The sequence below is a fragment of the Buteo buteo genome, chromosome 7 (assembly GCF_964188355.1).
Source record: "Buteo buteo chromosome 7, bButBut1.hap1.1, whole genome shotgun sequence".
NCBI classification, from domain to species: domain Eukaryota; kingdom Metazoa; phylum Chordata; class Aves; order Accipitriformes; family Accipitridae; genus Buteo; species Buteo buteo.
In genome coordinates this window covers 11,842,384-11,867,642 of record NC_134177.1, presented here as the reverse complement: position 1 = coordinate 11,867,642, position 25,259 = coordinate 11,842,384, and the positions used below count along the sequence as shown (strand labels likewise).

Sequence of the window (25,259 nt, the reverse complement as noted above, 5' to 3'; positions counted from 1 at the left end):
GTGTGGGTGCTAGGAAAATAATAGGCCAATACAAGAACTGAATTGATTTTTACTTAGTTTTAAGTCTTTAGTGTGACTTGTTGTCAGTTTATGCAACAAAGGTCCTGTTGAGCTCCCTCACTGTCAGTTTCTTATGAGATCAGGAGTTTGACAGTGAAGGTGTGAGTATGAATGCTAGTGAGTTAGCATAATAAAATCACAGCACATGTGTAATGGTTTAAAAGCTGCTTAGAACTAGTTAAATGAAGCAATAAATTGAGAATTGTTACCAACAGGTGTGTCTGGTTACTGCAGTGTTATGTTCTGACCCTGTGCTGTTTAATATTTCTGTCAATCATCAGCAAGAAAACATACAAGTAGGATTGAGAGTTTTTTTGGATGCCTTGGAGACCGCAGGGAGTATTGAATAATGGGGGCAGTTACTGGCAGCTGTCTGGATCACTTGGTTGACTGGGAGCTGGCAAAACAAAATCCATTTATTGGGCCAGCGTAGAACCAAGCTAGCAGTGTGAGGAACCCAGTGTGGGAAGCAACAGCTTGGAAAAAAGTTTTGAGCTTTTGATGGATTAATCAGCTGAACATCCCCCTCCTGTGAAATGTGGCCAAAAGGGTAATGTATGAACATGGGAATTGGAAGATGGAGTATGGACTGCATGTGTCTTTGGCATGGCAGCAGCAGCAGCTTCTGGAGTATTGTATCCTGTGGTGATGCCCTCTGTTCAGGGCGGATGGTGATGAATTGATGAATACTCAGAGGACGGCCACAAGGAAGATTAAAATGCTAGGATCATGAGTGAATGATTTGAGGAACCCTGCTTTACTTATCAAAGAGATGCTTGGGGGAAGGGAGCTTTTAGTAAATTGCCTACATGGGGAACAGATGTTCAATAATAGGCTACTCAGTTGAGCAGATTATGATATAACGCATTTGAGGCTAAACAAATCCAGGCTTGAAATACAGCACAATTTAGCAGTGAGGGTGAATGACCATTGGAACAGTTTTACCAAGGCTTCTGGTATGCGGGCTGCCACTGGCATGTTTAAAAGCCCTGGTAACAAATTCTACCCCCAAACTACACTGTAGTTCAAACAGGAATTAATTTGAAAAAGCCCTCTATCCTCTGTTATCCATGACGTCAGCCAGCCCACACACCCCAGTGAGGTCTGACCTGTTGTTCAGATAATCTCTGAAGTGTCTCCTTTGCCATGGGTACCCAGGTAGGTAGGACAGATACTTTGCAGCTGGCTTCAGTGGCTAATTGTGATTCCTTGCCAGGCCATGGCTGCTGCAGGGCTTTCACCGCTGCCTTGCTCTCCAGGCTCTGCTTCTGCCTCTCCTGTCCTATGTGCTGGTGTCCATTTCTTGCCTTCCCACCTCAAGCCCCCTGCTAACTAGCTCCATGAAATGCTGTGGGCTGCATGTCCCTAACTCCCTCTTGTGGGGAAATCTGAGCTACGGAGAGTTGAAACTTGGCTGGGGCAGGACGGAAAACAAAATGTTGGGATCTATTGCATAAAATAATGTCTTCTGTGATAAAAATAAAAATTTCCAGGGTGCTGAAGGAAGATGTCAACACTAGCAGCTGCAGCCCACAGTTGTATGGGGCAGGTCACGCCTTGGAGAATATTTCAGACTCTCTACAGATATGAGCCTGCAGCAATAATGCATTTTTGTTCAGTTCGTATGTTTTTAGGCATTTTTCCCCCACAGTACTAAGGGTTGTGAATTGCGTACCTACTACACTGAATGGGCAGTATGGAGAACGGTTTGTCAGCAAATTGTCTTATTCTGCAGCACATTGGGTAACCTCGGGATATGTTTGAATCTGAAAGCAGTTCTTTCATTTCTTCAGCTGGTAATGTCTTTGGGTATGTTAGCACCTCCCGTCAGGTATTTTGCCTTTCAAAGCATCTTGACTTCCTCTGATCTTCAGGCAACTTGCTTCCCTCAAACTATTGAAGCCCAGAGAAATCAAAGAGAGAACTTCCACAATATTATGTTTTTAAAGTATTTTTCTTGAAGAAGCCTTTTCACAGCGTAGTTGCTGGATAAAACAAAGAGCAAAAGGTGTTGTGGAAGATGCTTTGGGAGGATGGAAGGACGAGGGGGCAGTGGAAGCAGCCCTGACCCACATCCCGAGGCAGGAGTGGAAGCCTGGAGGAGTGCAGTCATCAGGCGGAGTAGGTAGTTAGGAGGTCACGAGCAGGGTGGAGCAGGTTCACAGAGAGTCCTGAAAACCAGAAGAGCTGTATCCCCTCCCTGACAACGCCACTGTGCTGCTGCACACAGCTGGAGCACAGTAACTATTTTGATAAACTTTTAGTCTATTGCTACTAAATGAGTTTCGTCACCAACCCTTAGTTCAGAGCCTGGAATGGTATCTTTGGCTCTTGCACTCATGTAGTATTCCTACAACAGAAACCCTGCTGAGGAATTGAATAAAACTGCAATTATTGTCTGAGTTACTGAAGTCAAAATCCTGCAAGCATCAGGATGCTTGGAAGTGTTTTGGAAGAGGAAGCATGGTGTCGTGGGCACATGATTTTGGCGGTCAGGAGCAGTTTCCACAGCATTGTTTTCTGCAGCAGAAAGAATCCATTGTGCATTTTTCTTCATTTCAGTTTTTCAAAGCACAGGCCCTTTCAGAAAGCCAAAGTCAGCAAGAACATTTTCGCTTTCCCTAGTCCTATATTGAAATCTATGGGCATGCAGCACAAGAGTTTTAAAAAAGTATGTGCGGCTTAAAGCAAAAGAGTGGTGGCAACATGTGCTTCCCACCTCGTTTTCATGGGTCTGTAAACGAGTACCTATCTGCTTCTGACTTCCCTGAGTATCCATGGACATGCCGCTTTGCTTTTTTGCTACCTCCATCCCTAAGTAGGAATGTTTCTTCCTCAGTGGCTTGTTGTAAGAGTGCTGAATATCTGCATGTTACAACCAGCTACAGTGGCACGATCACCTCCAAAAGCAGCTCATGGCCCTATGAACTCACTCACAAACCATGACAGCCTGTATTTCCCCATCCAGGAGTCACTGGCTGGTGGGCAGGCCGCCTTTCTGCAGCCAGCTTGTCCCCCATGGGGCAAGGATTCCCTCTGTGCTTTTTTTCTTGGATGTTCAACTCTTCTGTGCAGATTTTGGCAGACTTTCTGCCAAAAATGTTTAGCGAATCTCCTTGTCCAAAGAAGGAGGGCGAGAGAGCTCTCCAGACTTGTTCCCAGGTACACAGATGGCTCATAACTGGACTGTGTCCTGGTGCATGAACACAGTCCTGCTGGTAGACAAGCTGCTGGCTGGCACAGGCATTGCTGTGTTACGTTGTACCTGGTTGCTGGTAACCAGTTAGACTGTTGCTGTTGCTAGAGGGACCGGTTGCTTTGAATTGCTCCTGAAATCACGTTTAAGAGCTGTGTGGACAGGCCTTCACTTTAAGCGCTGTCTTCTCATTTTATTTTGATTTGTCTTGATGGTGGAAAGTTACAGCTCAGATTTACGCTACGGCTGGGCCCTGGTGGCCCATCATAATGGGTCAATTAGTGGAGACTGGTGGGCATGGGAGCTAGTTCTGGCAGCTGGATTTCAATACATCATCCACTCAGTTCAGGACATTTGCATAGAATTTACATTTTGGCTGAGCCTGTGCATGTAAATGTAGGTCTGCATTGTTTCTCTTCTTTGAATGACTGTTTAATTAACTTTAAACTTAATTATGCAGTCTGCCATCTGCCTAAATCCCTACAGTGCTGTCATATCACCATCCTTTTCCACTTCCGCCAAGATATTCCCTTTCCCGGAAGTTTGCCCTACTTTTCAATCATTAAGATAACTTCAAATCATTCACATCCTTGGTTATTTTTGAAGAGGACTCACAGCAGTGTTGTAGGAACTCCCTTTAGCTCTGTGGTCAGACTTGGACTGAGCACAGAAGTGTGCTGCAGAACCTCCAGTTTAGGATTCTTTGAGTTTACATTTCATCAGAGAAGAAGGATTTTTTTTTTAATTTGTTTGTGATAAGGAGAATGTGGTCTCAGACTTTCTCTTAGACCCCAGATTGAGCATCTGAAATACTGCCTACCGCATTTATCTCCTGGAAGTCTCTTTGCTGCAATGAAACCTCACTGAACTGATAACGTATCTCAGAGTCTTGCCTTTCCACTCCTACATCTCTAATGAATTCTTTCCTATGACATCCTCATTTCTCTCTATTGCTTTGTCTTTAATCTTGAGCCATCTACTTTATTTAACCTCTTTGCTTCGAGATACTGTAAAGTGCATGGAGGTGGTTCTGTTCCAAAGCTATCGGAGAACTCTGAACTCATTTAATTCAAGTTGAGAGCAGTGTTGAAGCACGGCTGTTCCTAGCACAGGCTGGAGCAGAGCTGAGCTCACAGGGAGTGTGGTGGATGGGTTTTGGTCCTGTTTGTGTAATTGGGGCTCTAGCACAGAGTTTTGTTTGAAAGAGATATCTTCCAAGGAGTGTCATTTTTCTTCCTGGTACAGAACTCTTTCCCTGAGCAGCTATACCAACAGCTGTCTTTGTGTTTTTTCCTTTTAAAACAAAATAGAACAAAAAAGTACTTGGCTGTTACCATTAGTGGGACATTTAATCTCTTAAATCCGCAAAATATTTTGCAAAACATAAATAGCTAGTTACTTCTGGCCTGTCTATGACCAGTGTTTTTGTTGACATAACTCGCATTTGAGATCACTTCAATGGTGTTTGGTTTTGCCTGTTGTTTTTGCCTGTGTGTGGTAATTTGATCCCGGATATTGTAGTAGTCATTTAAGTGCTTGGAGTTTTTGAGTTAGTCACTTATATAATATGGCATATACTGGATGTCGCTGGTACATTAGAAATTAAAAACAATCTAACAAATGTATTTTGGCTTTTAAAATTTGAAAGGGAATTATTTTAGAAGCTTCTTTGAGCAGCAGAAAATATCAAACAGTTTTTAAATTGCTTGTTTAAGCATATGAAAGGGGAAGACGTGGGGATCCTAGCAAAACCACCCTGATGTTAATGCAGTTTGTACTGGCAAAGCATGCTTTTGCTAGTATTTGACTTTGGAGAATGAAACAAATAGTTGCCTGGTACAAGTGTCAACACTAAGTCTGTGCCTATCCAGAGCCACCAGCCAGGAACTGCATCCTCCCAGCTCATCAGAGCTGGCAGAGTTAGATTCACAAAAGTACCCGGGGTGAGTTGTTCAGGGGCTATGTAGGATTTGGGATTTTTTGGGTCCCAGATGTCTTTCCAAAACAAGGCAGAGTTTCCATCAGCTGAACTCTGGTACTGAGACTATTAATACACCCTGTTACACATCAGCATCCATAGTGGCTCGTAAAATTGCAGATAGGACTTCCTGGCAGGTTGTGGAGAGTATTCATTTGCTAGAAGACCAAATTTAATGGTTTCTAAAATTTGCTTTGCCAACTCTGCCAGGAGCCAAGGGCCAGCCTGAACTTGTAGATCTGTGAGGTGATGCCTTGGGCTGTCACATGGTTGGACTCTAATTCATTAAGTCTCTAGTGAGGATGAGCAGGAACATGTTTTATTTAGCTTTCTTGCCATGCTTAACCTAGTCTGTCTCAAATGGGAGTGTAGGAGTAAGCAGGGGCTGGCATCAGAGTAGTCCTCATTGCCTTTAGGTAATTAATTCCTGCTTTGGAGGTAGAGCAGTGTTGGGTGACCCTTCTGTGTCCAGAGGAGGGCCACAAAGATGATCAGAAGGCTGGAGCACCTCTAGCACCGCCACATAGTCTTCTATGAAGACAGACTGAGACAGTTGGGGTTGTTCAGCCTGGAGAAGAGAAGGCTCCAGGGAGACCTTATAGCAGCCTTCCAGTACCTAAGGGGGGCCTACAGGAAAGCTGGAGAGGTACTTTTTACAAGGGCATGTAGTGATAGGACAAGGGGTAATGGCTTTAAACTGAAAGAGGGTAGATTTAGATTAGATATAAGTAAGAAGTTCTTCTCTGTGAGGGTGGTGAGGCACTGGAACAGGTTGCCCAGAGAGGTTGTGGATGCCCCATCCCTGGAGGTGTTCAAGGCCAGGTTGGATGGGGCTTTGAGCAGCGTGGTCTAGTGGAAGGTGTCCCTGCCCATGGCAGGGGGGTTGGAACTAGGTGATCTTTAAGGTCCCTTCCAAACCAAATCATTCTATGATTCATCTGGTAGCTGCCATGCCTTCTAGCTCATGGGTGTATCCTTACAGTGTTTTACTAAAGTGCATAGCTGGGTTGTCTTGAAGAATTAAATGTCAGGGAACCTCTGGGAAGGTTTGAAGGAAATTGGTTTAAGTCATTGAAATGTGTCAGCAATAAAATGAAACATTGTAGAAATATGGACAAATATTTAGTAACAGTGTGTTGAGAGTGTCTCTAACTGATAACAAATTGTTCTATTGCATGTTATCAGTTCTGGGGATGTGCTTCTGTTTCTTCTCACGCTTATGCTAACTGTAAAGTGGGGGTATTTGAAAGATTCCTTTGCATATCTAGATTATGATCTAATGCTGGGAAGCAATGGAAAATCCTCTTAGCAATAGCAGTTAGCGGAGTTGTTGATGCCCAGTCATGGACTGATAAAGGTAAGTAGCAAATGGAAGTATTTTGTGTTGGAAAAGCTTGTAACAGTATTGTTCCCTCCAATGCTTTCAACATATTCCTTTTTTTTAAACATAAAAGGATCTATTACGTGTCAAGATAGCTGTCAGTGGAGTGAGCATCCTACACCTGTAGAAGTGTTACCAGCATAATTGTTGTGATGCTCTCACAGTCCTGCCCACCCCACGGAGGTGGGTTAAATATAGGTAATGTAGATGGTAACAAAGCTGGAAGTTTAGTTAGAGGTAAAAATGTCTCATGACAAGGTAGATGCCCTTTGACAGGAAAGGGGAAAGCTATAGCAAGATGTCCATATCTTGGAATTCACTTAGATCTCTCAAGTAAAACAAGTTCTTGCTGGATCCTGGATAGGAGGCATCCAAGGAGTCATGGATGTGCTGATGAAAATTCAGTGAGGAATACTTTCCTTCTGTGCTGGTAGTAAACAAACAGCTTGTCAGGTGTTAGAGGGCAGTTGGAAATGTTTTATTTTTGGTACATAAAATTGAGGGTCTTGGTTCTTTCTTGTGTAAAGCAATATGTAAATTTTGATATAAAATTAAAGACCTTCTGGCCTTGCTAACTTCATGTTTAGTTGAACATTTTACTTGATTTAGTTGACCATCTAGTTGATCAACTGACTAATAGATGTAAATTTAATTAAATGCAGTGCTTTTCAAAACTTAAACTATAGAGTGATTTTGTATAAATTATGTCAAAATAAGCTGATTTAAAACATCTAGCCTCCTCTCTTACTGTAAGCCAGATCAATTATTCTGGGAAGGTGCTTGCATGCATTTTTTTTTTTCCAAAATAAGAAAAGATTAATAGGTACTTAGGTTTCAAGACCAAAATGTGCCATTGCGTGATGTCATTGTTGTTGTGACGGAGATGAAGTGTGATGGTTTGGATTCTAGATTGAGCTCCAGTGCTGTCCTTCCAGTGGAGCTCAACCAGCTGCTGCTGCCTGCATGCCAGATGCTGGATCGGACTGCTGAGTTGGAGCCAGCCCCCGGCTCCATCCTTTCTGCTCCTTTTCCTGGTGCCCATTATTGAGAATAAAAGTGAGTGGCTGATTGTGGACTGTTCTGAAAGCCCATGAATGCCACCCACTTTTCTTTTCATGCCTCTCTAGCTGTGGAGGTGGGAGTTGTGTGTTTCTACTTCCCACAAGTGCTTCCCCTTGGCTAGTTTGAAGGGGTTCCCTGCTCCATGTGTGGAATTGCTAGTCCTGTTTAGGTGTCCTGCTGCCACCTTTTTAGGGAGCCTCCTTGCCTGATACAGGTGTTGGGGTTTTTACAACCCAAGTGTCCCTCCAGAGGACTTGCAAGTAATGAACAGTCAATCACCTTTCCTCAAATTGTTACTCCTGTATTATTTCCCATTGGAAATGACAAAACATCTAGAAATCCCAGGCAAGTGGTGGCTGCATCCACAGAGAGCAGCTCTACATCATCTGTGCAGCCAGATAAACATAGCCAAACATGTTGCATTTGCTGTGTGTTGTGAATACTTATGTGTCTTGCATTAGAATTGCTCTGCGTTCAAGCTTGAGTGGTTCTGCACATGCAGGTGTGTTTGATGCATTGTGGTTGCTTCAAGCCTCCTATTAGGATATATCAACCAACCTCACCTCTCAGTCACTGCACTTTAGTCTCCCTTCTACTGAAGTTATTTTTAATTTTTTATTATATTTGTTTACTTACTGATTTATTTAGTCATTGATTATTTTAATGCCTAGAATGTGTTGTTATTTTGTGTAACATCTTACTGTAAGAGATTTTGTTATATCTTACAAATCACATGACTGTAACATCAAAGAAAAAGTAAGACTTCTGACATACCTGGTGCTGGAATAGAGTTTAACTAAGTTTGTGGTAGCAGTTATTTCAGAAAGGATAGTCTCAATATATCTTATGCTATCTATAGGGTAGTCAAGTTACAGTTTGCTTTGTGGAATGATGTCTGTTAATCCATCAGAATATTAATGCTGGGCAGCGGCGACAGCAGGAAAGCCCATCATGAGAAGTATTTCTAACTTCCAGTTTTAGGGGACAGGTGCATTACAGAAGCAAATATTGAATCTAGTTGAAACAGATGGCAACCTGTAGTTAGCTCTCTTTCTTTTAAAAGGAGAAATACAAGAAATTACAGTCATGCAGAATTTGATGTGTTCCAGTTGAATGCTAATTGTGACAGTTGTCTGTGGCTTTGTAACAGGGGTGGTTTTGTTTAGCCATAAATGTCAGGGCCAATGGGGTCAAATACTTATCCAAAGTGGCTGTGTGTAAACTGGCTTGCAAGCCAGCTATGTAGAAGTAGTGTTTGTTCATTTGAGTAATTTTTTTCTTTGAGTTGGTGTCTGAGTCTGAGCGGATGAAAAATCCCACTGGAGAGCAAGCCAAAGGCTTAAGTGTTGGAAACGTGCAAGTGCCTCTCTGCATGTCTACCTTTCGGCATGGAAAGGTGCTTCTCCACCCTTTGCGGTTGCTGTGCATTATTTTTGGCAGTAGTGGCCCCAAACTTTCTGAACCAATGGCCATGGCAAGTGCTGGGGCAGCTCTGCTCTGCAGTGCCTGATTCTGGCTCTCAGCTCACTTCCCAACTCACTAGAAATTTTTTTTCTGCTTTCTTTTTTTTCAGCTCCTTCTTAATTACATGTTAAGATTTAGCCTCCTTTTTATCCCAGGTTCTTTAATTCATAGTAGTATTTTCTGTGACTTGCTGTCATAGAAACAAGGACTTTAGAGGACCTTACAAGCTTGTGTAATCCATTTCACTACCTCAAGGAAAAAACTACTCTTTTTAAAGCAACTCTGGCAGACATCTGTCTCACCTATTTTTAAGAACCTCCAACGAAGCAGATTGTGTGACCTCTCTGGGTGATCAGCCTAGTGCCTTGCTTTTTTAATAGTGTTCCTAAGATCCCGCCTGTTGCAGTTTAAGTCAGATTCCTTCACCAGAATGTCTCTGAAAACCCTGTCGCCAATTCAAAAGCTATTCTGCTCAGATCTTTCTAGTCCATAATTTTACTTTTGGTGTCTGTTTTTGAACTTAATTTCTTGACCCTTAGGGCATTTGCAAATCAGTTCATTAGGCATTTGGAAATCAGTTAATTTTAGTTCCATCTCATCATGAGGTCCATACAAGTAGTATTGCCTCATTTGCATCAGTTGAAACCTAAATTTGCAGCTGCATTTTTGCTGTGTTACTACTGCAACCTCCCTCGGACAGTCTCCTCCCTGAAAGCATGTGCAGAGTATGAAAAGCTTGATCATGTAGAAAGAGGCCGAACGACGTTGCCCTTATCGTCACTGAAAACAGAGGCGCCCTCTTCATTTCAGCATCTTGTTTGGAGACACTGCTGTGGTATTTAATCTCTTCATGGGCTGGTCTGAGCCAGCACGTTGAGTTGTTCCTCTGCCTGTCTTGATGTCTCCTCTCCTGAACTGGGAGGATCCCTCCCTCCTCCTGCTGATTTGCCTGTTGTTACATATGGAAGTTGCTTTTTGTCTGTGACTGGGTAAAGTAGCAGTTTTCTCTTATTGTACCATATTTTTAAAGATCTCTGCTTAAGTACAGCTTTTAAAACATTTTTTTTTTCTCGCTGCTGCAGTTTAATTCTATGAAGCAATCTGTGATTTCGTTTGTGAAGGATACCATATGTAAAAAATTTGCCTTGTAACTTGGATAGCCCCATAGCAAATAAGTTGGCATTGCACGTTTTCTGACTTGCAGGTACAAGCTTGTACCCAGGGAGCATAGCCAGGAGGGGCTGGAAGGCAAAGCTGTGATGACATGTTCAGTATCCAGGTGGAGGGCCAAGAGGGCAGCTGCACGGCGCTGGGTTGCATTCCAATGTGCTGATCCATGGAACAGCGTTGGCATACGCTTTGGAAGCTGCTGCTTGCTCTCCTGGCTGTAGGGAAGGGGCTGAGGTGATGGCAGGGAAGTAAGGGGTGAGTCTTTGCAGAATATTTTTGTATGATCATGGCCTATTCTGAGCAGGCTGGACATTCGGAGCCTTGGAATTTCTTTGTGGTGTCGTTGTGTACTGTGCTGCCTCTGGTAGCTTAAAAGTTAATTACGCCAGAGAGGGTTGTTGAGAATTTTTTTTTTTCTCCTTGATTCCTGAACTACTTAATTAAGTTGTAGGGAAGTTATATTTTCTCACTACTTGGGGGCTTAATGGGGTGGAGGCTTTGGAAACAGTTTAACAATTTCACATTTTATATGCTGTAATGAATTTCCCAGGATTTTGGAAGGGTTGTATCCAACTTTAGTATCGTAATTTCCAGAGTTTTATTTATGCTAAAATAAGTTAGTGGTGGATTAAGAGGCACAAAGAGCCAACAGATTACAAATGAACTAATGAAGACATCGTTTCTTTTGGATAAAGAGCATGACTCGCAGTTGTGACTTGTACTGAAGTACAGCAGACCATGAGTTTCACCAGGACCACAAGCTGGCAATGGGTTCCTCTTCCCTCCACTGTTATTTCAAACCTGTGTTTGATTTCAGGTGCAGAAAAGAGAGGGTTTGCAAGGACCAGAAACAACTCTGAATCTGCAAGAACTCCCCAGAACTTCGATAGGAAGAGGCAACTCTCTGAATCGCAGACAGAAACAATGAACAATTCAGACAGCAGAATAAATCCTAGACAACTGGGAACTCCCAGAGGTATTAAAGCAGAGTGCGTACATGCTTCAGGAATAAGCTGCCTTGAAGCACGTGCTGAGCACTATTAAAGGATGGGCTGGCATGAATGCTCTTAACTCTAAAATGAGCTGTAAAAGACTGTTGATTATTTGTAAAACATGATTATTCCAGGCTTTTCAGTGCTCTGAAGTTGGGTGCCAGTATTTCTAGGCAAACTGTTCTCAGGAGTTCAACTTTGAATACAAAGCCTCTGTACAGCTGCTGTTAAGATATATAGGCGAGTTTGGTGGGCAAGATAACAGTTCTGAATTTTTGTTTACAGGAGGACCCTATGCTGCTGTCCCAACATCAGGCGATAGAAAGAATCTAAATAAACCCACTCGAGGGAGGAAGAAGAGTATATTTGAAGCCTACATGTTAAAAGAAGATGTTTCAGCAGGACTGAAAAGGGGAGAGCTAATTCAGGTGCCTGGAACATACAATGTCCATGCTCGTGTGATAAGTCTGTGGAAATCACAGGCAGTTGTTGGAAATCAGTGTCAGTTGGCTGCATGACATGGAATTGATGTACCACTTGTAGGTGCTAAAGGAAGATTTTTTCCCCTTTCTCAGAAGGTTCTAGAAGTTGAATGAAATCTTTTTATGTTCAGCTGAAGCATAGTTTTTTGTTTGATTGCATGTTCTGTAAAATTCCTGATCCACACTTGTGATGAATTGCAGCATTCTGGTTGGATGGTCTGGTAGCCATAATAGTCATTACTGTGGAGACAGTTGCTTTTACAAATGATGCTCAAAAACACAGCAAGTGCTGGCAGCCTCTGTCTTTGTCAGTGTAAGTAAAAATGAATGCCCTTAGCAAGATAATTCTTGCTGAAATTCCTCACAAAGATGTTCATTAATCCTCAGCAATGAGGTGCAGACACCTCCACTTCCAGATCTACTCTTCTTTTTCCAATCTATCAAATCCCAGGAGGGTCCCTCACACACAAAAAAAGGAGAGTGATGGTGCAGGTAATGCTGTGGTCCGTGGGATCTCAAAAGGCTGTGCCTACCAGGGCCTTGCAATAACCTGTTATGAACTATCATGCAACTGGTTAAATTAATGTCAAATGGCCAGGCAGTGGTAGTGGACCCTTGATTTGCTTGCATAATTTTCTTTGCACTCCCCTAAGGTCATAGGGCTGACCCAGCCACTGATGAGTGTATGGTTTACTGAAGTAAGGCACAGATAGTAGGTGGAGCTGAAGAGCCCACCAAGGTACAGAAAATCATTTGCACATGTGTGTATGGTTATTTGCCTTGAACAGCTAGCAATAAGCATGTTCTCGTTTTACAGATTCTAAAGATCAAAGATCGGACTTTGTGATTCCATTTGGAGCAGCAAAACTGCAGCCATAATTCGGCAGCAGTTCTTCTCTGAATATCTAGCAAGATGTGGGGGTGGACCTGCCATGTGTGTGGGTAGCTGGATATCAGAAGGAGTTTTGCATAAAGGCAGGCAGGGCTGAGGTTCACTGAGGAATAGGAGAAGAGGATAGCATCTTAGAACCACTGTTGTAGTACAGTCCTCAACATGGTGTAAAGTTCTTCGGGAGACACCTGGCATCCCAGGCTGCGGAAAAAAGGCAGGTGGAAGTCAGTGAGGGCATGACAGGCACTCAGGCTGAGGCATCATTTACCCAAATACACACTGGTGCCATTTAATTAGTGTTGTAATGCTGGTAAGGTTGTGATACTTACTTTGATTGAAGTTGCAAATGGCATCACCTCACTTTTTGTCTGATTTCTTGTCACAATTGTGTAGTAATTCTTGTATAATGATATAATGGCATAATTTCTGGAGGTGCGATAAGGATTCCACATATAAGATTGCCTGATTCCATCCTAAAGACCAATCTGATGAGGTCTTAGCCTTCAGAAAAATGACTATGCGGCATATCCCTGTTGATGATCAGAGCGGTCCACTGGGTTACCCAGACCTTAGGCCAGTGCCTTTTTAAAGACTGTCAGAGACATTCAAATGGGAAGCAAATGGTGTAGGAAGAGATGGGAGCTTCAAGCTGTGACTTCCCCCCATGGCTGCAGTGACATATGGCAGCAACTAAAGCTTCTGCCTTACCTTCAGGAGTGTTTTTGTCACCCATTTTTGGTAATGCAGCCTGATAGCATTAAGTACAGCATGTGTAGACTGTCTGTGAGGTCAAGTGCAGCTGCAGATGAGGCACATCAGACTATGACTACTACCTGAGAATCCCATTGAAATGTTGAGTCCCAGAGGACCTGTGATTGCATGCTCTCTGGCAAAACAATCCCTAATTCTTGTAAATGTGTAGTGTCTACTCCAGGTCATGTGCTGCGTAACTGGAGGAGTCATGTGCTTTCTTAGGCTGTTTTCCTTTCATCCAATTCCACATCCCAGGGAAACAGTTGAGGCTGTAGAAGCTGGATTTAATCATTTAGGGCTGAGTGTCTGATCATGGGCATCCCTGCTCTGTATCTCTCATCTTCAGCTCATTCATCCTTATGATCTCATCAAGACCATTCATCATTGCAGTCTCAACCAGGATAGGTGAGATCCTGAAAGCAACTTTAGGGAATGAGCAAATACTCAGCACTGTTCTGTACAATGGCAAGAGACACAGTGAACTAATACTTGTTGTGTTAATCCTCCAAAGCAGGGCATTGCTCTGGCATGGTAACCTGCAGAAATGCTCCACAAGAGCCTGTGGAAGAGGAGAACAAACCTATTGGTCTGAATTTGACAGTCCTGAGCAAACTTGAGTGCTAGCCAGACAGAGCATGACTCTGAGCAGGGGCCATCCCTTGGAGCACCCTGGAAACACTGGATCTGCATATATTTGTGTGAGAACTTGAGAGATCCATTAGAGAGACCCCTACGATGAACTCTGAGGATCTTGCTGGAACATGGCAATACAGCTACGCAGCTAAATGCTCCTGAAAGCCCTACCCATGGAAACTACTGGGAGACGTGGAGATTGCTCAGATAAAACATGAGTACCATGAAGATTAAGCAGTTCTAGATCAGGAAGAACAAAAGTGTTATCTTTATGGGTGCTGACGTCTGTCAATGATATTAGTCTTAATGGCCTCTGGTACTGTATCTGACATAACTCAGTTTTTGATAAGTAGGATGGAGAAGTATGCCCTGTGGGATTCCTGGATTCATTTAATCATGCAATGTGTGGAGAAGTGTCCTCCCATAAGAAAGGGCATCTGAGCTCAGGCGCTTAGGAGTGTGTAGACTTCCCACTTACCCACCTGTAAAACTGTCTGCAATGAGCAAACACCAAGCGTATCAGGTTGGTTGGAATCACATCGGCCGATCTGAAGGCAAACAAGATTGAATAACTTCTGCGTAGTTACGTAAGCAGATGGTGTTGGCTATACACAACAGATGAAGTCAGGTTATGTATTAAGGAACATTGACCCAAGGGACCATAATCATCCTGTGAAGCATCAGCCAGAAACTCATGTCTGCCCCATGCCTCCAGTGTCTCCCAGACCCTCCCTGCAGGGCTGCTGGGTTCAGGCGGAGCGAGAGTGCACAGCGTACAGAGGTGCAGAGCCTGCTTTGCTGTTAAGAGGGTGGTTTTTCTTGGAAAGCTGTTCTTTTGTGGGTATGAAGGCTGGGGTTTCCCTAATTTTCATGGATTGTTTTTTCAAAGGTGGCCTTGGTAGCAAGCAGATACTTGAACCCTGACCTTCTTTGGTGTTTCATACATACAAATGAATCTAGGCATATGTGTTATGATAGCTGTTATAAACTGCTTGATTTGAGATGCTTGAAGTTTAGTCTGAGTATTGCCTGCCCTGGTTCTAGCAGAGCAACTTGAGAAATCATGACCTTTATGTATCTTGCTGGGGAAGCTCAATAAGGTTAGAAACTTTTTTGGCAAGTATGTGTGAAGCTGACTTGAATCATCCAAAAGTGTTTTAGAAACCTTCCTGCAAACCCTTCTCTTCCCTTTCAAAACAAAGCCCTACTGACATAAAAACACTGATAAATATAGCAGCTATTAGTTGCAAGCAATTGTAAAATAATACAACATTAGTGTGACATCATGAGACTCTGCAGCCAGATCCTCACCCCCTAATACACATATGAGAACAGTTGTTCATTGCAGATGGGGAGAGTGACTGGTTCCAGATATGATATCACAGCGTGAAATGTACAACATTGTAAATAGGATTTTCATAGGCACAGATAATAGGGCCCATCTGCTTTCTAAGATAAATTTTGGGAGTTCCTTGCTTAAAGGAAAGAGCTGAAGTATTTTAATGCTCCTTGACGTAAGAATTCTAATGTTGATCATAATTAGGTAGTGCATATAAAATGTAGAGAAACCTGCTGCACGGTAAACATGGTAACACTTTGCTCCTCTGTGTGTTTGCTGGAGCTGGGCATCCATGTGCATGTAGCTGCTCTGGTGCCTTCTGGGCCATGGACACAAAACCTGTTTTTTCATGCACATAATGGACATTTGCGCCTGGCTGATTGACAGCTGTCCCAAACTATTCAAGGGGATTCTGAAGAGTAACACAGGATATCCCCTCATCTGCTTTGTGCTGGTGGGTAGATGCTGGTATGGGAATTGTCTGACTCGTTGTCAAGCAGAGCAACCATCCCTTTTCATTTTTTTCCTTTCTCTCCATCGCAGCTTCCTTTATGCACAGTGTATTGTTTTTGATGGCTGATTCTGGGAAATAAGGGGAGAAAAAAGACCATTGAGAGTTTTCCATCAGTGGGTACCAGTGCTAATAGAGGCTGATGACAGCAAGTTAGCTCTCACTTTGCCTAAGCAGAAAGTATCCCCAGGGTTGCTCCCAGTGGGTCGTCTTTGTTTTTGTGCCGTTGTCCTGGTTTGGGCCTGCCATGTGGCTAGTGTGCTTGTTAATACAACTTACAAAAGGCACAAAATAAGACATCGCAGCAAAGTATTCAAATAATGCCTAAAGAATATAGAATATATGGTACTGGTATTTCCAAACTTAAGCAAATAAAAACAACAGAAAACCTTCATAAATCTCCAAATTCTTCTTCAAGGCAGCAAAACTTTCACATGTAATCAGTTTTATTTTCCTATCGTCTGAGTGTTTCCCAGAATACATAAAAAAATTATATGCTGCAGTAAATTTTTAAGGAAGCAATTCCTGTGAGAGGTTCCTATGATTGCTTAACACAGAAGTGCAAACAGATGGAATCTGTTCGTATAACAAATTGGCCAACGTTATTTCAAATACACAAGTGGAGAAAGTTTTAAAGTTTCAGCTCAAAGCAGAAGCCTGTCTGAAGGCAGATACCTAGTGGTATTTCCATAAGAATAAAATGCTCTCAGTTTTAACTGCAGTCACCTGAACCACAATTCCCAGGACCCTCTTGCGATGGGAACAGCACTGCTGCATAGCCTGTAAGTCCTTGCTTGGCTCTCCCTTTCTCTTGGATGGACCTGAGCGCAAGCAGCAAAACTCCTTGATTTACTTTGGAGGAGTGATACAAATTTGTTGCAGGTGACTTGAGCTTTGAGTTGGCAGGTAACAAAGCAGAAATAGATAGACCATGGAGTTTCAAATGTATTTAAGATAGTTTGACTTTAAACATGTTTAAAGAGAATTTAATCCTGTAGACTTTCAATGTTTGTTTTTGGAAAATCCTTTTGATTCTTCTTTGGAATGTGCTTTATCACAGAGTTACTGCTACTTTCTGTTTGCAGGAACAGCCTAAGCAGCCAAAGCCCCATAAGGCTGATACCTGCTGCCATGTAAGCTCAGCAGGTCAGCTCTTCCTCTTTCCTCCTGTCCTCCAAAATAAGCAAACCCAACATTCTGCTTTTCCAAAACAAAGCAAACCAAATTGTTTCTATTGGCTGTTTGTTAATGAAGTTGGTGGATGCTCATCAGAAAATGTGTGAAGGGAACAAGAGGTCTTGGATCCTCAGTTCACCCAGTAGCAGCAACAACTAATGATTCAACAGCTCTTCGATGACAGACTGCAGTAGATCAGCTTAAGCCTATCATGAAACTGCCTTTTGGCTTGAAATTGCTCGGATGCTAAGTTGTCAAGACTTGAAATGTATAATGGAAATTTAGATGTATCTCTCATGTTTCACAGTAGATATATTACCCACAGCTCTCTAATTTAACTGATGTTATATAAAATTAATAAGATTCAGGCATAATCTTTCTCCTTCTCTTTTTTTTTAAGGGACCCTTGAGAATAAATCCTAAGAAGTACCATGAAGCCTTCATTCCATCTCCAGTAAGTGTAATTTTATAATGCTTTAAAGTTCATAAGTAAAGGTGCATTAAGATAGGAGTTATGCTGTGCACGAAAGGTCACTCAGAGGTGAATGAGTTGGAATAAATGAACATGATCTGGATTTTCTTTTAAATCAAATATTCCCAAACAAATCCTGCTTTTTCATACCTCGGAGAACTACTTACTTAGGTTGTGCTGAAATTGGGGATACTGCTGGGTCCCACAGAAGCCAGCTGAAGTCAGGTTTGAGGACCACCAGATAGCGTAATTGGAAACCCTTGGTTTATGGCTGCAGAGGTTTTATAGATTTTCCACTGATTTAAGTTAATCTTCCCTAAACAAATATGCTCTCCATTTTCGATCTGCTGCATGAGCTAATTCGAAAAGTCATTCCAGAAATAATATGCGTGGTTCCTTTTCATGTGCCCGCCTTTGCGCGGACTGTGTCTTGGTTGGCTTGGGATGTCCTTCTGTCACATGGGACTGGTTTGCACCTCTTCTCTTGTCTTTCCTTATTTTGACAGAAAAGAAGGGCTCTTGCAATTTCAGGGACTTCCAGTAGGGAAGGTGACCTCACAGCTGGCACAGCCAAAGCTTTTTATCTGGAACTGACTTGGTCAAAATGTTACTGTCAATGAGAGAAAGTTTCATATTTGAAACGTTTTGTTGGTGTGGGGGAGAGAAGGCAGAGCCTGCCTTGAGACAGTGAAACACTGACTCTTTTGTTGTCCCTGCTACTGACAGTGCTATTGCTTTGGGGCTTGGATTGAAAGTTTTGAAATTTGTGGCGTTGTCAGTTCACATTGTTGATTTGGGATAACATTTTGGAACCCACTTTGTTAGAGAAGACTGGCATTACAGGGGTGGAGGAAGGTCGGGGATGCACAAAGTAGATTAACTAGAGGAAGAAGTACAGAGCAGCTCTCTGGTACATCAGTAGAGCAGCATTGTGTGTGTAAGTGAAACTGTGTGTGTAAGGAACTGTGATCCTTCCTTTACAGGTGTCCTTGTAGGTGTGGTAAGTGTAAGCTGTTAAACATATTCTCTGAAGTTACAAAATGCAAGGTTAAATGAGAAATCCAGCTACTCACATGAGTTTAATTGGATGTGAAGCTTTACCCCTTATCACCACTAGTGTCCGGCTGTTGCCTTGTGCAGTCAATTGCTCGGTGTTCTGCCTGCAGGAATACATACATTAAGGAGGGTTAGCTGAGAATTGTTATCTCAGCTGTTTTTCTACTTTTCTGCCCTTTGTGGAGCTGAATACCAGAACCAGCCTTGTCCCTGGTAAGAAGCAGTATCAACACCTGGATGAAGATGACTCTGGCTGGTGTGGACACAGTCTTCACTTTAAGACAGATGCCTTAGGAAACTTATCCTTCGTATAACATTATTTGCCATAATGGAGGGTTTGCAGCCTTCGTGTTCTGCAGGACTTACCATCATTGCCAGATGCTGCAAAAGCTGCAGCTGTGAAAAATCACCCTTTCTCTCCTGCTGTTGACTAGGGCATTGTACCCCTTTCTCTTCAGCTCTGACTTGGCTATGGCTTCATGGAGTTCAAATGCAACAGCTGTTCACCTTCTAACACCACAAGTCCCAGGGTGTTTCTTGCTGCAAATGTGCTCTGTTTTCTTGTCTCATTGTTGCATGAAGAGTTGAGGGGAAGGCTGGGCCTTTCTTTTGAAAGCAACCCAGAGAATGGACTTGAGCATTTAAATCTCTGCCTCACATCTCGTGTCTTCCCTGCACACAGTAGTGTGGTTTGAAATGACGACATTGTCAATGTGAAGAATTATACTGCTGAGCACGAGTGATGGAGTGACTGTGGCTGTGCTGTGGTTGTGGAAGACACTTTCAGAGCAGATGAAAGCACTGCAGATCTCCCTCCTGTCAGAGGGGGATAGAGAGCACTGCTGGTGACATTCACAGGTGGCCATGGAGCAGGAAAACCCTGTGCTCCTTGGAGGGGGCTGCAGAAGTCTTGAAGCCATTGCGGCCAACGCAGTATATGCACCCCAGGGACAGCTGAGACTTTGCAAGTGATAGTGTTCTGTCATGATTTGGTGCCATTTTAATTGCATTTGTAATCTGAAGTGCTAGCTGTACAGAGTAGGGGACGCTGAAGGAAAAAAGTGGGATGCACAAGTGTTCTTGGAAGTGCATAAGTTCACCCAACAATCATAAGCCTGGACCTCAAGATATAGAAATGTTTCTCTTTGGAGACAAAACCCAAACTGACAGCAATTTCCTAATTAGAACTTTGTTGCTGGCATTGAAATTAACTGCTGTAAAATAGGTGTGCATACACACATATAAGTGTGTACGTATATATATATAATGTATATGTATATTGTTTGGGGTGACAGTGCAATTCAAGACAAGATTCTTGCAGAGTATGGAGATGCAGCTTTAACTAGGTGGTGTGACACATCAGGCATCTTTACAAGGGGTGGGGGAAAGGGCCTGCCTTGTGTTTTCTTGGACACAGGAGAGAAGGAAAAAAGTGTAGAACAAATAAATTATTGTGAATGCCAGCCTGTGTCCTGCAGCGCAGAGCAGCTACAGGTATAGGCAAAAAAAAAAAAGGCGACATTTTTCTTAAAAAGTGACTTTGAACTTTTCTTTTTATATATGTGGTCGATTTAGGTAAAGAGTTGGGGCAGAAGGGAGAGCGTGGGGAGAAATGAGGAATAAGACCATGTGTAAAAAATCTGGCTTTTTGAAAAGAACAGTTTCCAATTTGAATTATGTTGGTCCAAGAGGCTTTGCAATTTTTCTGCATCTTGTCATGGGAGGCAGCTTTCACACAGCTGTTGAGCTGCTGCTGCTTTTCTTTCTAAGAGTAATTTGGTCTCTTGGAGGACAGCCTTAGTTTCACATCATGGCAGAGTTCTGCCGTTTTATTGTTTTGGTATCTAAGCAGAGAAAGATATTTATGTGATATTAGGGCTTCATGTTTTCAGGTTATAAAAGAAGTTTTTCTTGGAGACTGAGCACACTGGTAGTTCTGATTGGATGTACTCAAGCATATGAGACTTGGGAGTGTGTATCTGAGAAGCAACTAAAGTTGTGATTAAGATTTTAATTCTTGTGAGGCTGCTTTTTTCATTGAAAGACAATGAAGTAGTAATCTAAAGAAGCTCATCCTCTTTTTATGTACCTCAAAACTATGCAAAGATAGCTCTCTAGAAAAACTGTTGACTGCTCATGTTGATACTAAATGCTCACATTGTTTGACACATTCATGGCACTATAAACAGACACATGGAATTTTTTATATGCTGGATTATGGGGAAACAGAAATGAAACCAGCAAGAGCACTCAATAATTAGCAGAAAAGAAGACAAAACTGGCAATCCTTTAAAAACTAAAACCTTTGTGTTGGCATCTTCAGGAAACTTCATCTTTTTTCACCCCATGAAGAAAATCTTCCAAGCTAAATCTAGATTATCTGAATGCCAAACATGTCTGGAGTGGATAATCATAGTGTGTACAATTAGTAGAGGCTCTTGTGCAAGGATGTTAACCCAGAGTATTGAGAGAAGGTGTCCTAACATGTCTGTTACAGTAAAAGATCTTCTGGCTTGCAGTTGGCATCTGTAGTCATCATTTTTTGGAATCTCTTCTAACATTAGTTGTGCCAAATGCAGAATATGTGGTGTTAACTCATTTTAAAAAAAGAGACTGCATCCCCAGCCACTCTCCAAGCCACCTTCACCAACTGACCTGCTGATCCTGGAGCTGCGTCTCCCTGCTTTCCCATCTCACCAGGAGAAAGCAGGCAGCTCTGCACAGGGCGCTTTGCAGAGACTGCCTTGTAAACATGTTCTGAGCAATAGCTTTGAGTGGTTGAGTTGGGAACTGAATGTGTGAAGAGCTGTGACTGCAGAAAACTCTCTACCCATTTCCAGGAGTAACTGTAGAGGAACTGAGCAGAGCTTGCAGACAATACATCTCGAAGGCTTGGCTCTGTCTTGAAGCATAGAATCATAGACTCATAGAATGGTTTGGGTTGGAAGGGACCTTAAAGATCATCTAGTTCCAATCCCCCTGCCATGGGGGGGGTTCCACTAGACCAGGCTGCTCAAAGCCCCATCCAACCTGGCCTTGAACACTTCCAGGGATGGGGCATCCACAACCTCTCTGGGCAACCTGTTCCAGTGCCTCACCACACTCCCAGTGAAGAACTTATTACTTACATCTAATCTAAATCTACCTTCTTTCAGTTTAAAGCCATTACCCCTTGTCCTATCACTACATACCCTTGTAAAAAGTACCTCTCCAGCTTTCTTGTAAGCTCCCTTTAAGTACCGAAAGACCAAATAAGTCTCCCTGGAGCCTTCTCTTCTCTAGGCTGAGCAACTCCAACTCTCTCTTATCTTGTATTCATAGGAGAGGTGCTCCAGCCTTCTGATCATCTTCGTGGCCCTCCTCTGGACTCACTCCAATGGGCCCATGTCCTTCTTATGCTGGAGACCCCAGAGCTGAACACAGTACTCTAGGTGTGGTCTCACGAGAGCAGAGTAGAGGCGGAGAATCACCTCCCTCGATCTGCTGGTCACACTTCTTTTGATGCAGCCCAGGATATGGCTGGCTTTCTGAGCTGCAAACAGACGTTGCCAGCTCATGTTGAGCTTCTTGTCAACCAACACCCCCAAGTCCTTCTCCTCAGGGCTGCTCTCAATCCACTCATTGCCCAATCTGTATTTGTCCTTGGGATTGCCCCGACCCATGTGCAGGACCTTGCACTTGGCCTTGTTGAACCTCATGAGGTTCGTATGGGCCCACCTCTCAAGCCTGTCAAGGTCCCTCTGGATGGCATCCCTTCCCTCCAGTGTGTTGACTGGGCCACACAGCTTGGTGTCGTCGGCAAACTTGCTGAGGGGGCACTCAATCCCGCTGTCATGTCACCGACAAAGATGTTCAACAGCACTGGTCCTAATACTGACCCCTGAGGAGCACCACTCATCAGTGGTCTCCACGTGGACATTGAGCCGTTGACCATAACTCTTTGAGTGTGACTATCCAGCCAATTCCTTATCCACTGAGTGGTCCATCCATCAAATCCATGTCTCTCCAATTTAGAAACAAGGATGTTGTGTGGGACAGTGTCAAGTGCTTTGCACAAGTCCAGGTAGATGACATCAGTTGCTCTTCCCTTATCCACCAATGCTGTAACCCCATCATAAAAGGACACCAAATTTGTCAGGCATGATTTGCCCTTAGTGAAGCCATGTTGGCTGTCACCAATAACCTCCTTATTTTCCATGTGCCTTAGCATAGTTTCCAGGAGGATCCGCTCCATGATCTTGCCGGGCACAGAGGTCAGACTGACTGGCCTGTACTTCCCTGAGTCTTCCTTTTTTTCCCTTTTTAAAAATGGGGGTTATGTTTCTTCTTCTCCAGTCAGTGAGAACTTCCCTGGACTGCCACAACTTCTCAATAATGATGGATAGTGGCTTAGCGACTTCATCCACCAGTTCCCTCAGGACCTGCGGATGCATCTCATCAGGTCCCATAGACTTGCACACCTTCAGGTTCCTTAGATGGTCTTGAACCTGATCTTCTCCTATGGTGGGCAGCTCTTCATTCTCCCAGTCCCTGCCTTTGCCTTCTGTGACTTGGGTGGTGTGGCTGGAGCACTTGCCGGTGAAGACTGAGGCAAAAAAGTTATTGAGTACCTCAGCCTTCTCCATGTCCCAGGTAACCAGGTCTCCCGTTTCCTTCCGGAGAGGGCCCACATTTTCCCTAGTCTTCCTTTTATCATCGATATACCTATAGAAGCTTTTCTTGTTGTCCTTGATGTCCCTGGCCAGATTTAATTCTATCAGGGCTTTAGCTGTCCTAACCTGATCTCTGGCTGCTTGGACAATTTCTCTGTATTCCTCCCAGGCTACCTGTCCTTGCTTCCTCCCTCTGAAGACTTCGTTTTTGTGTTTGAGCTTGTCCGGGAGCTCCTTGTTCATCCATGCAGGCCTCCTGGTGTTTTTGCCTGACTTTCTCTTTGTTAGGATGCATTGCTCCTGAGCTTGGAGGAGGTGACCCTTGAATATTAACCAGCTTTCTTGAGCCCCTCTTCCTTCCAGGGCTTTATCCCATGGTACTCTACCAAGGAGATCCCTGAAGAGGCAAGAGTCTGCTCTCCTGAAGTCCAGGGTAGCGAGCTTGCTGTGCGCCCTCCTCGCTGCCTGAGGGATCTTGAACTCCACCATTTCATGGTCACTGCAGCCAAGGCTGCCCTTAAGCTTCACATTTCCCACCAGCCCCTCCTTGTTGGTGAGAACAAGGTCCAGCATAGCACCTTTCCTCCTTGGCTCCTCTGTCACTTGGAGAAGGAAGTTGTCATCAACGCTTTCCAGGAACCTTTTGGATTGCTTATGCCCTGCTGTGTTGTCCGTCCAATAGATATCGGGTGGTTGAAGTCCCCCAATGAAGACCAGGCCTTGTGAATGTGAGGCTGTTCCTATCTGTCTATAGAGGGCCTCATCTGCTTGGTCTTCCTGGTCAGGTGGCCTGTAGTGAACCCCCACTCTAATGTCACCTGTCCCTGTCCTCCCTTTAATCCCGACCCAGAAGCTCTTGGTCAGCTCCTCATCCATCCCCAGGCAGAGCTCCATGCACTCCAGCTAGTCATTGACATAGAGGGTGACACCCCCTCCTCAACTCCCCTGGCTGTCCTTTCTAAAGAGCCTGTACCCTTCCATTCCAACACTCCAGTCATACGAGACATTCTATCATGTCTCCGTGGTGCCAATAAGATCATAGCCCTGCAAGCGTGCAAATAGTGTGGAACTGCTGTGCTGGCACATACATACAAAAGAGCTCATTTGCTGAAAGATATTGTGTGTTGAAAGGCATATGGTGAATCCATTTCATTTCTGTGCACAACTGCAGGATGTTTATCTCACCAGGGTTTGTGTCTTTTTTGATGACAGTGTTTTAAATCTCATAACAACTGTAATTTAATATGTTTTGGTCTGGCATTTATTTTTCTTCCTCTTTGACTAGGATGGGACTCGCGATATCTTTATTGATGGAGTAGTTGCTCGCAACAGAGCCCTGAATGGTGACATCGTGATAGTGAAACTGCTTCCCAAGGAACAGTGGAAGGTCAGTTCAATATATTTTACTGTGATTTGACAGAAAGAGCTTATTATTGTTTTCTTCACTAAACTTAAGGCTTGGGACAGAGAAGAGAGAATTTCCTACAAATCAGATTAGCTAAACTGTGGTTTATGCTGCAGTACATTAGAATAATTTATCCATTACAATGTTTGGAAGAAGTGATACCTAAAGTGTTGAAACCTCACTCTTTGCATGGAATGGCCTTCTTTATCACTGTGTGGAGAAGTCTGATGACAAGGCTGGTGACAAGGCTGGTTCAAAGCATGGTTGTCAGAGGTGACTTTTGATACCTGTTATTTAGCTGTCTTCATGCTGTGGCACTGGATAGTTCTGTGTAGGTGTTTGCAATTGCTCGTGTATTTGATAAGTGCTGCTCACAAAGCTTTAGTAATGATTAACTCTCTCTAATTTGTGGGTGGTCAGTCCATGGAAAGCTTATCTTGTCACAGCTCCAGATTTTGTGGTAATACCCTTCTTTACATGAATGAACAATGTGTGAAATGATTGGAGCAATGCAAATGTGGGACAATCCATTTTTCATTTTCATGTCTGAGAATTTCACTAAGATCACTCTGTTTTGTTTTTTTT

The 25,259-nt window shown here is 43.3% G+C and overlaps 1 protein-coding gene across 5 annotated transcripts in view; it reads left to right on the top strand.

The window, feature by feature from the left end:
- Nucleotides 1–25,259, top strand: part of DIS3L2 (DIS3 like 3'-5' exoribonuclease 2) — a 197,739-nt gene that overhangs the window by 8,291 nt on the left and 164,189 nt on the right. For 3 of the 5 annotated variants that reach the window (XM_075031553.1, XM_075031551.1, XM_075031554.1), the window contains 4 exons: nucleotides 11,129–11,287; nucleotides 11,589–11,731; nucleotides 17,490–17,543; nucleotides 24,555–24,656. In XM_075031553.1, coding sequence (XP_074887654.1) covers nucleotides 11,129–11,287; nucleotides 11,589–11,731; nucleotides 17,490–17,543; nucleotides 24,555–24,656 — 458 coding nt within the window. Of the gene's footprint in view, nucleotides 1–10,502; nucleotides 10,567–11,128; nucleotides 11,288–11,588; nucleotides 11,732–17,489; nucleotides 17,544–24,554; nucleotides 24,657–25,259 lie in introns of those variants that run through there. The other 2 variants (XM_075031555.1, XM_075031552.1) reach the window with 2 other exon arrangements.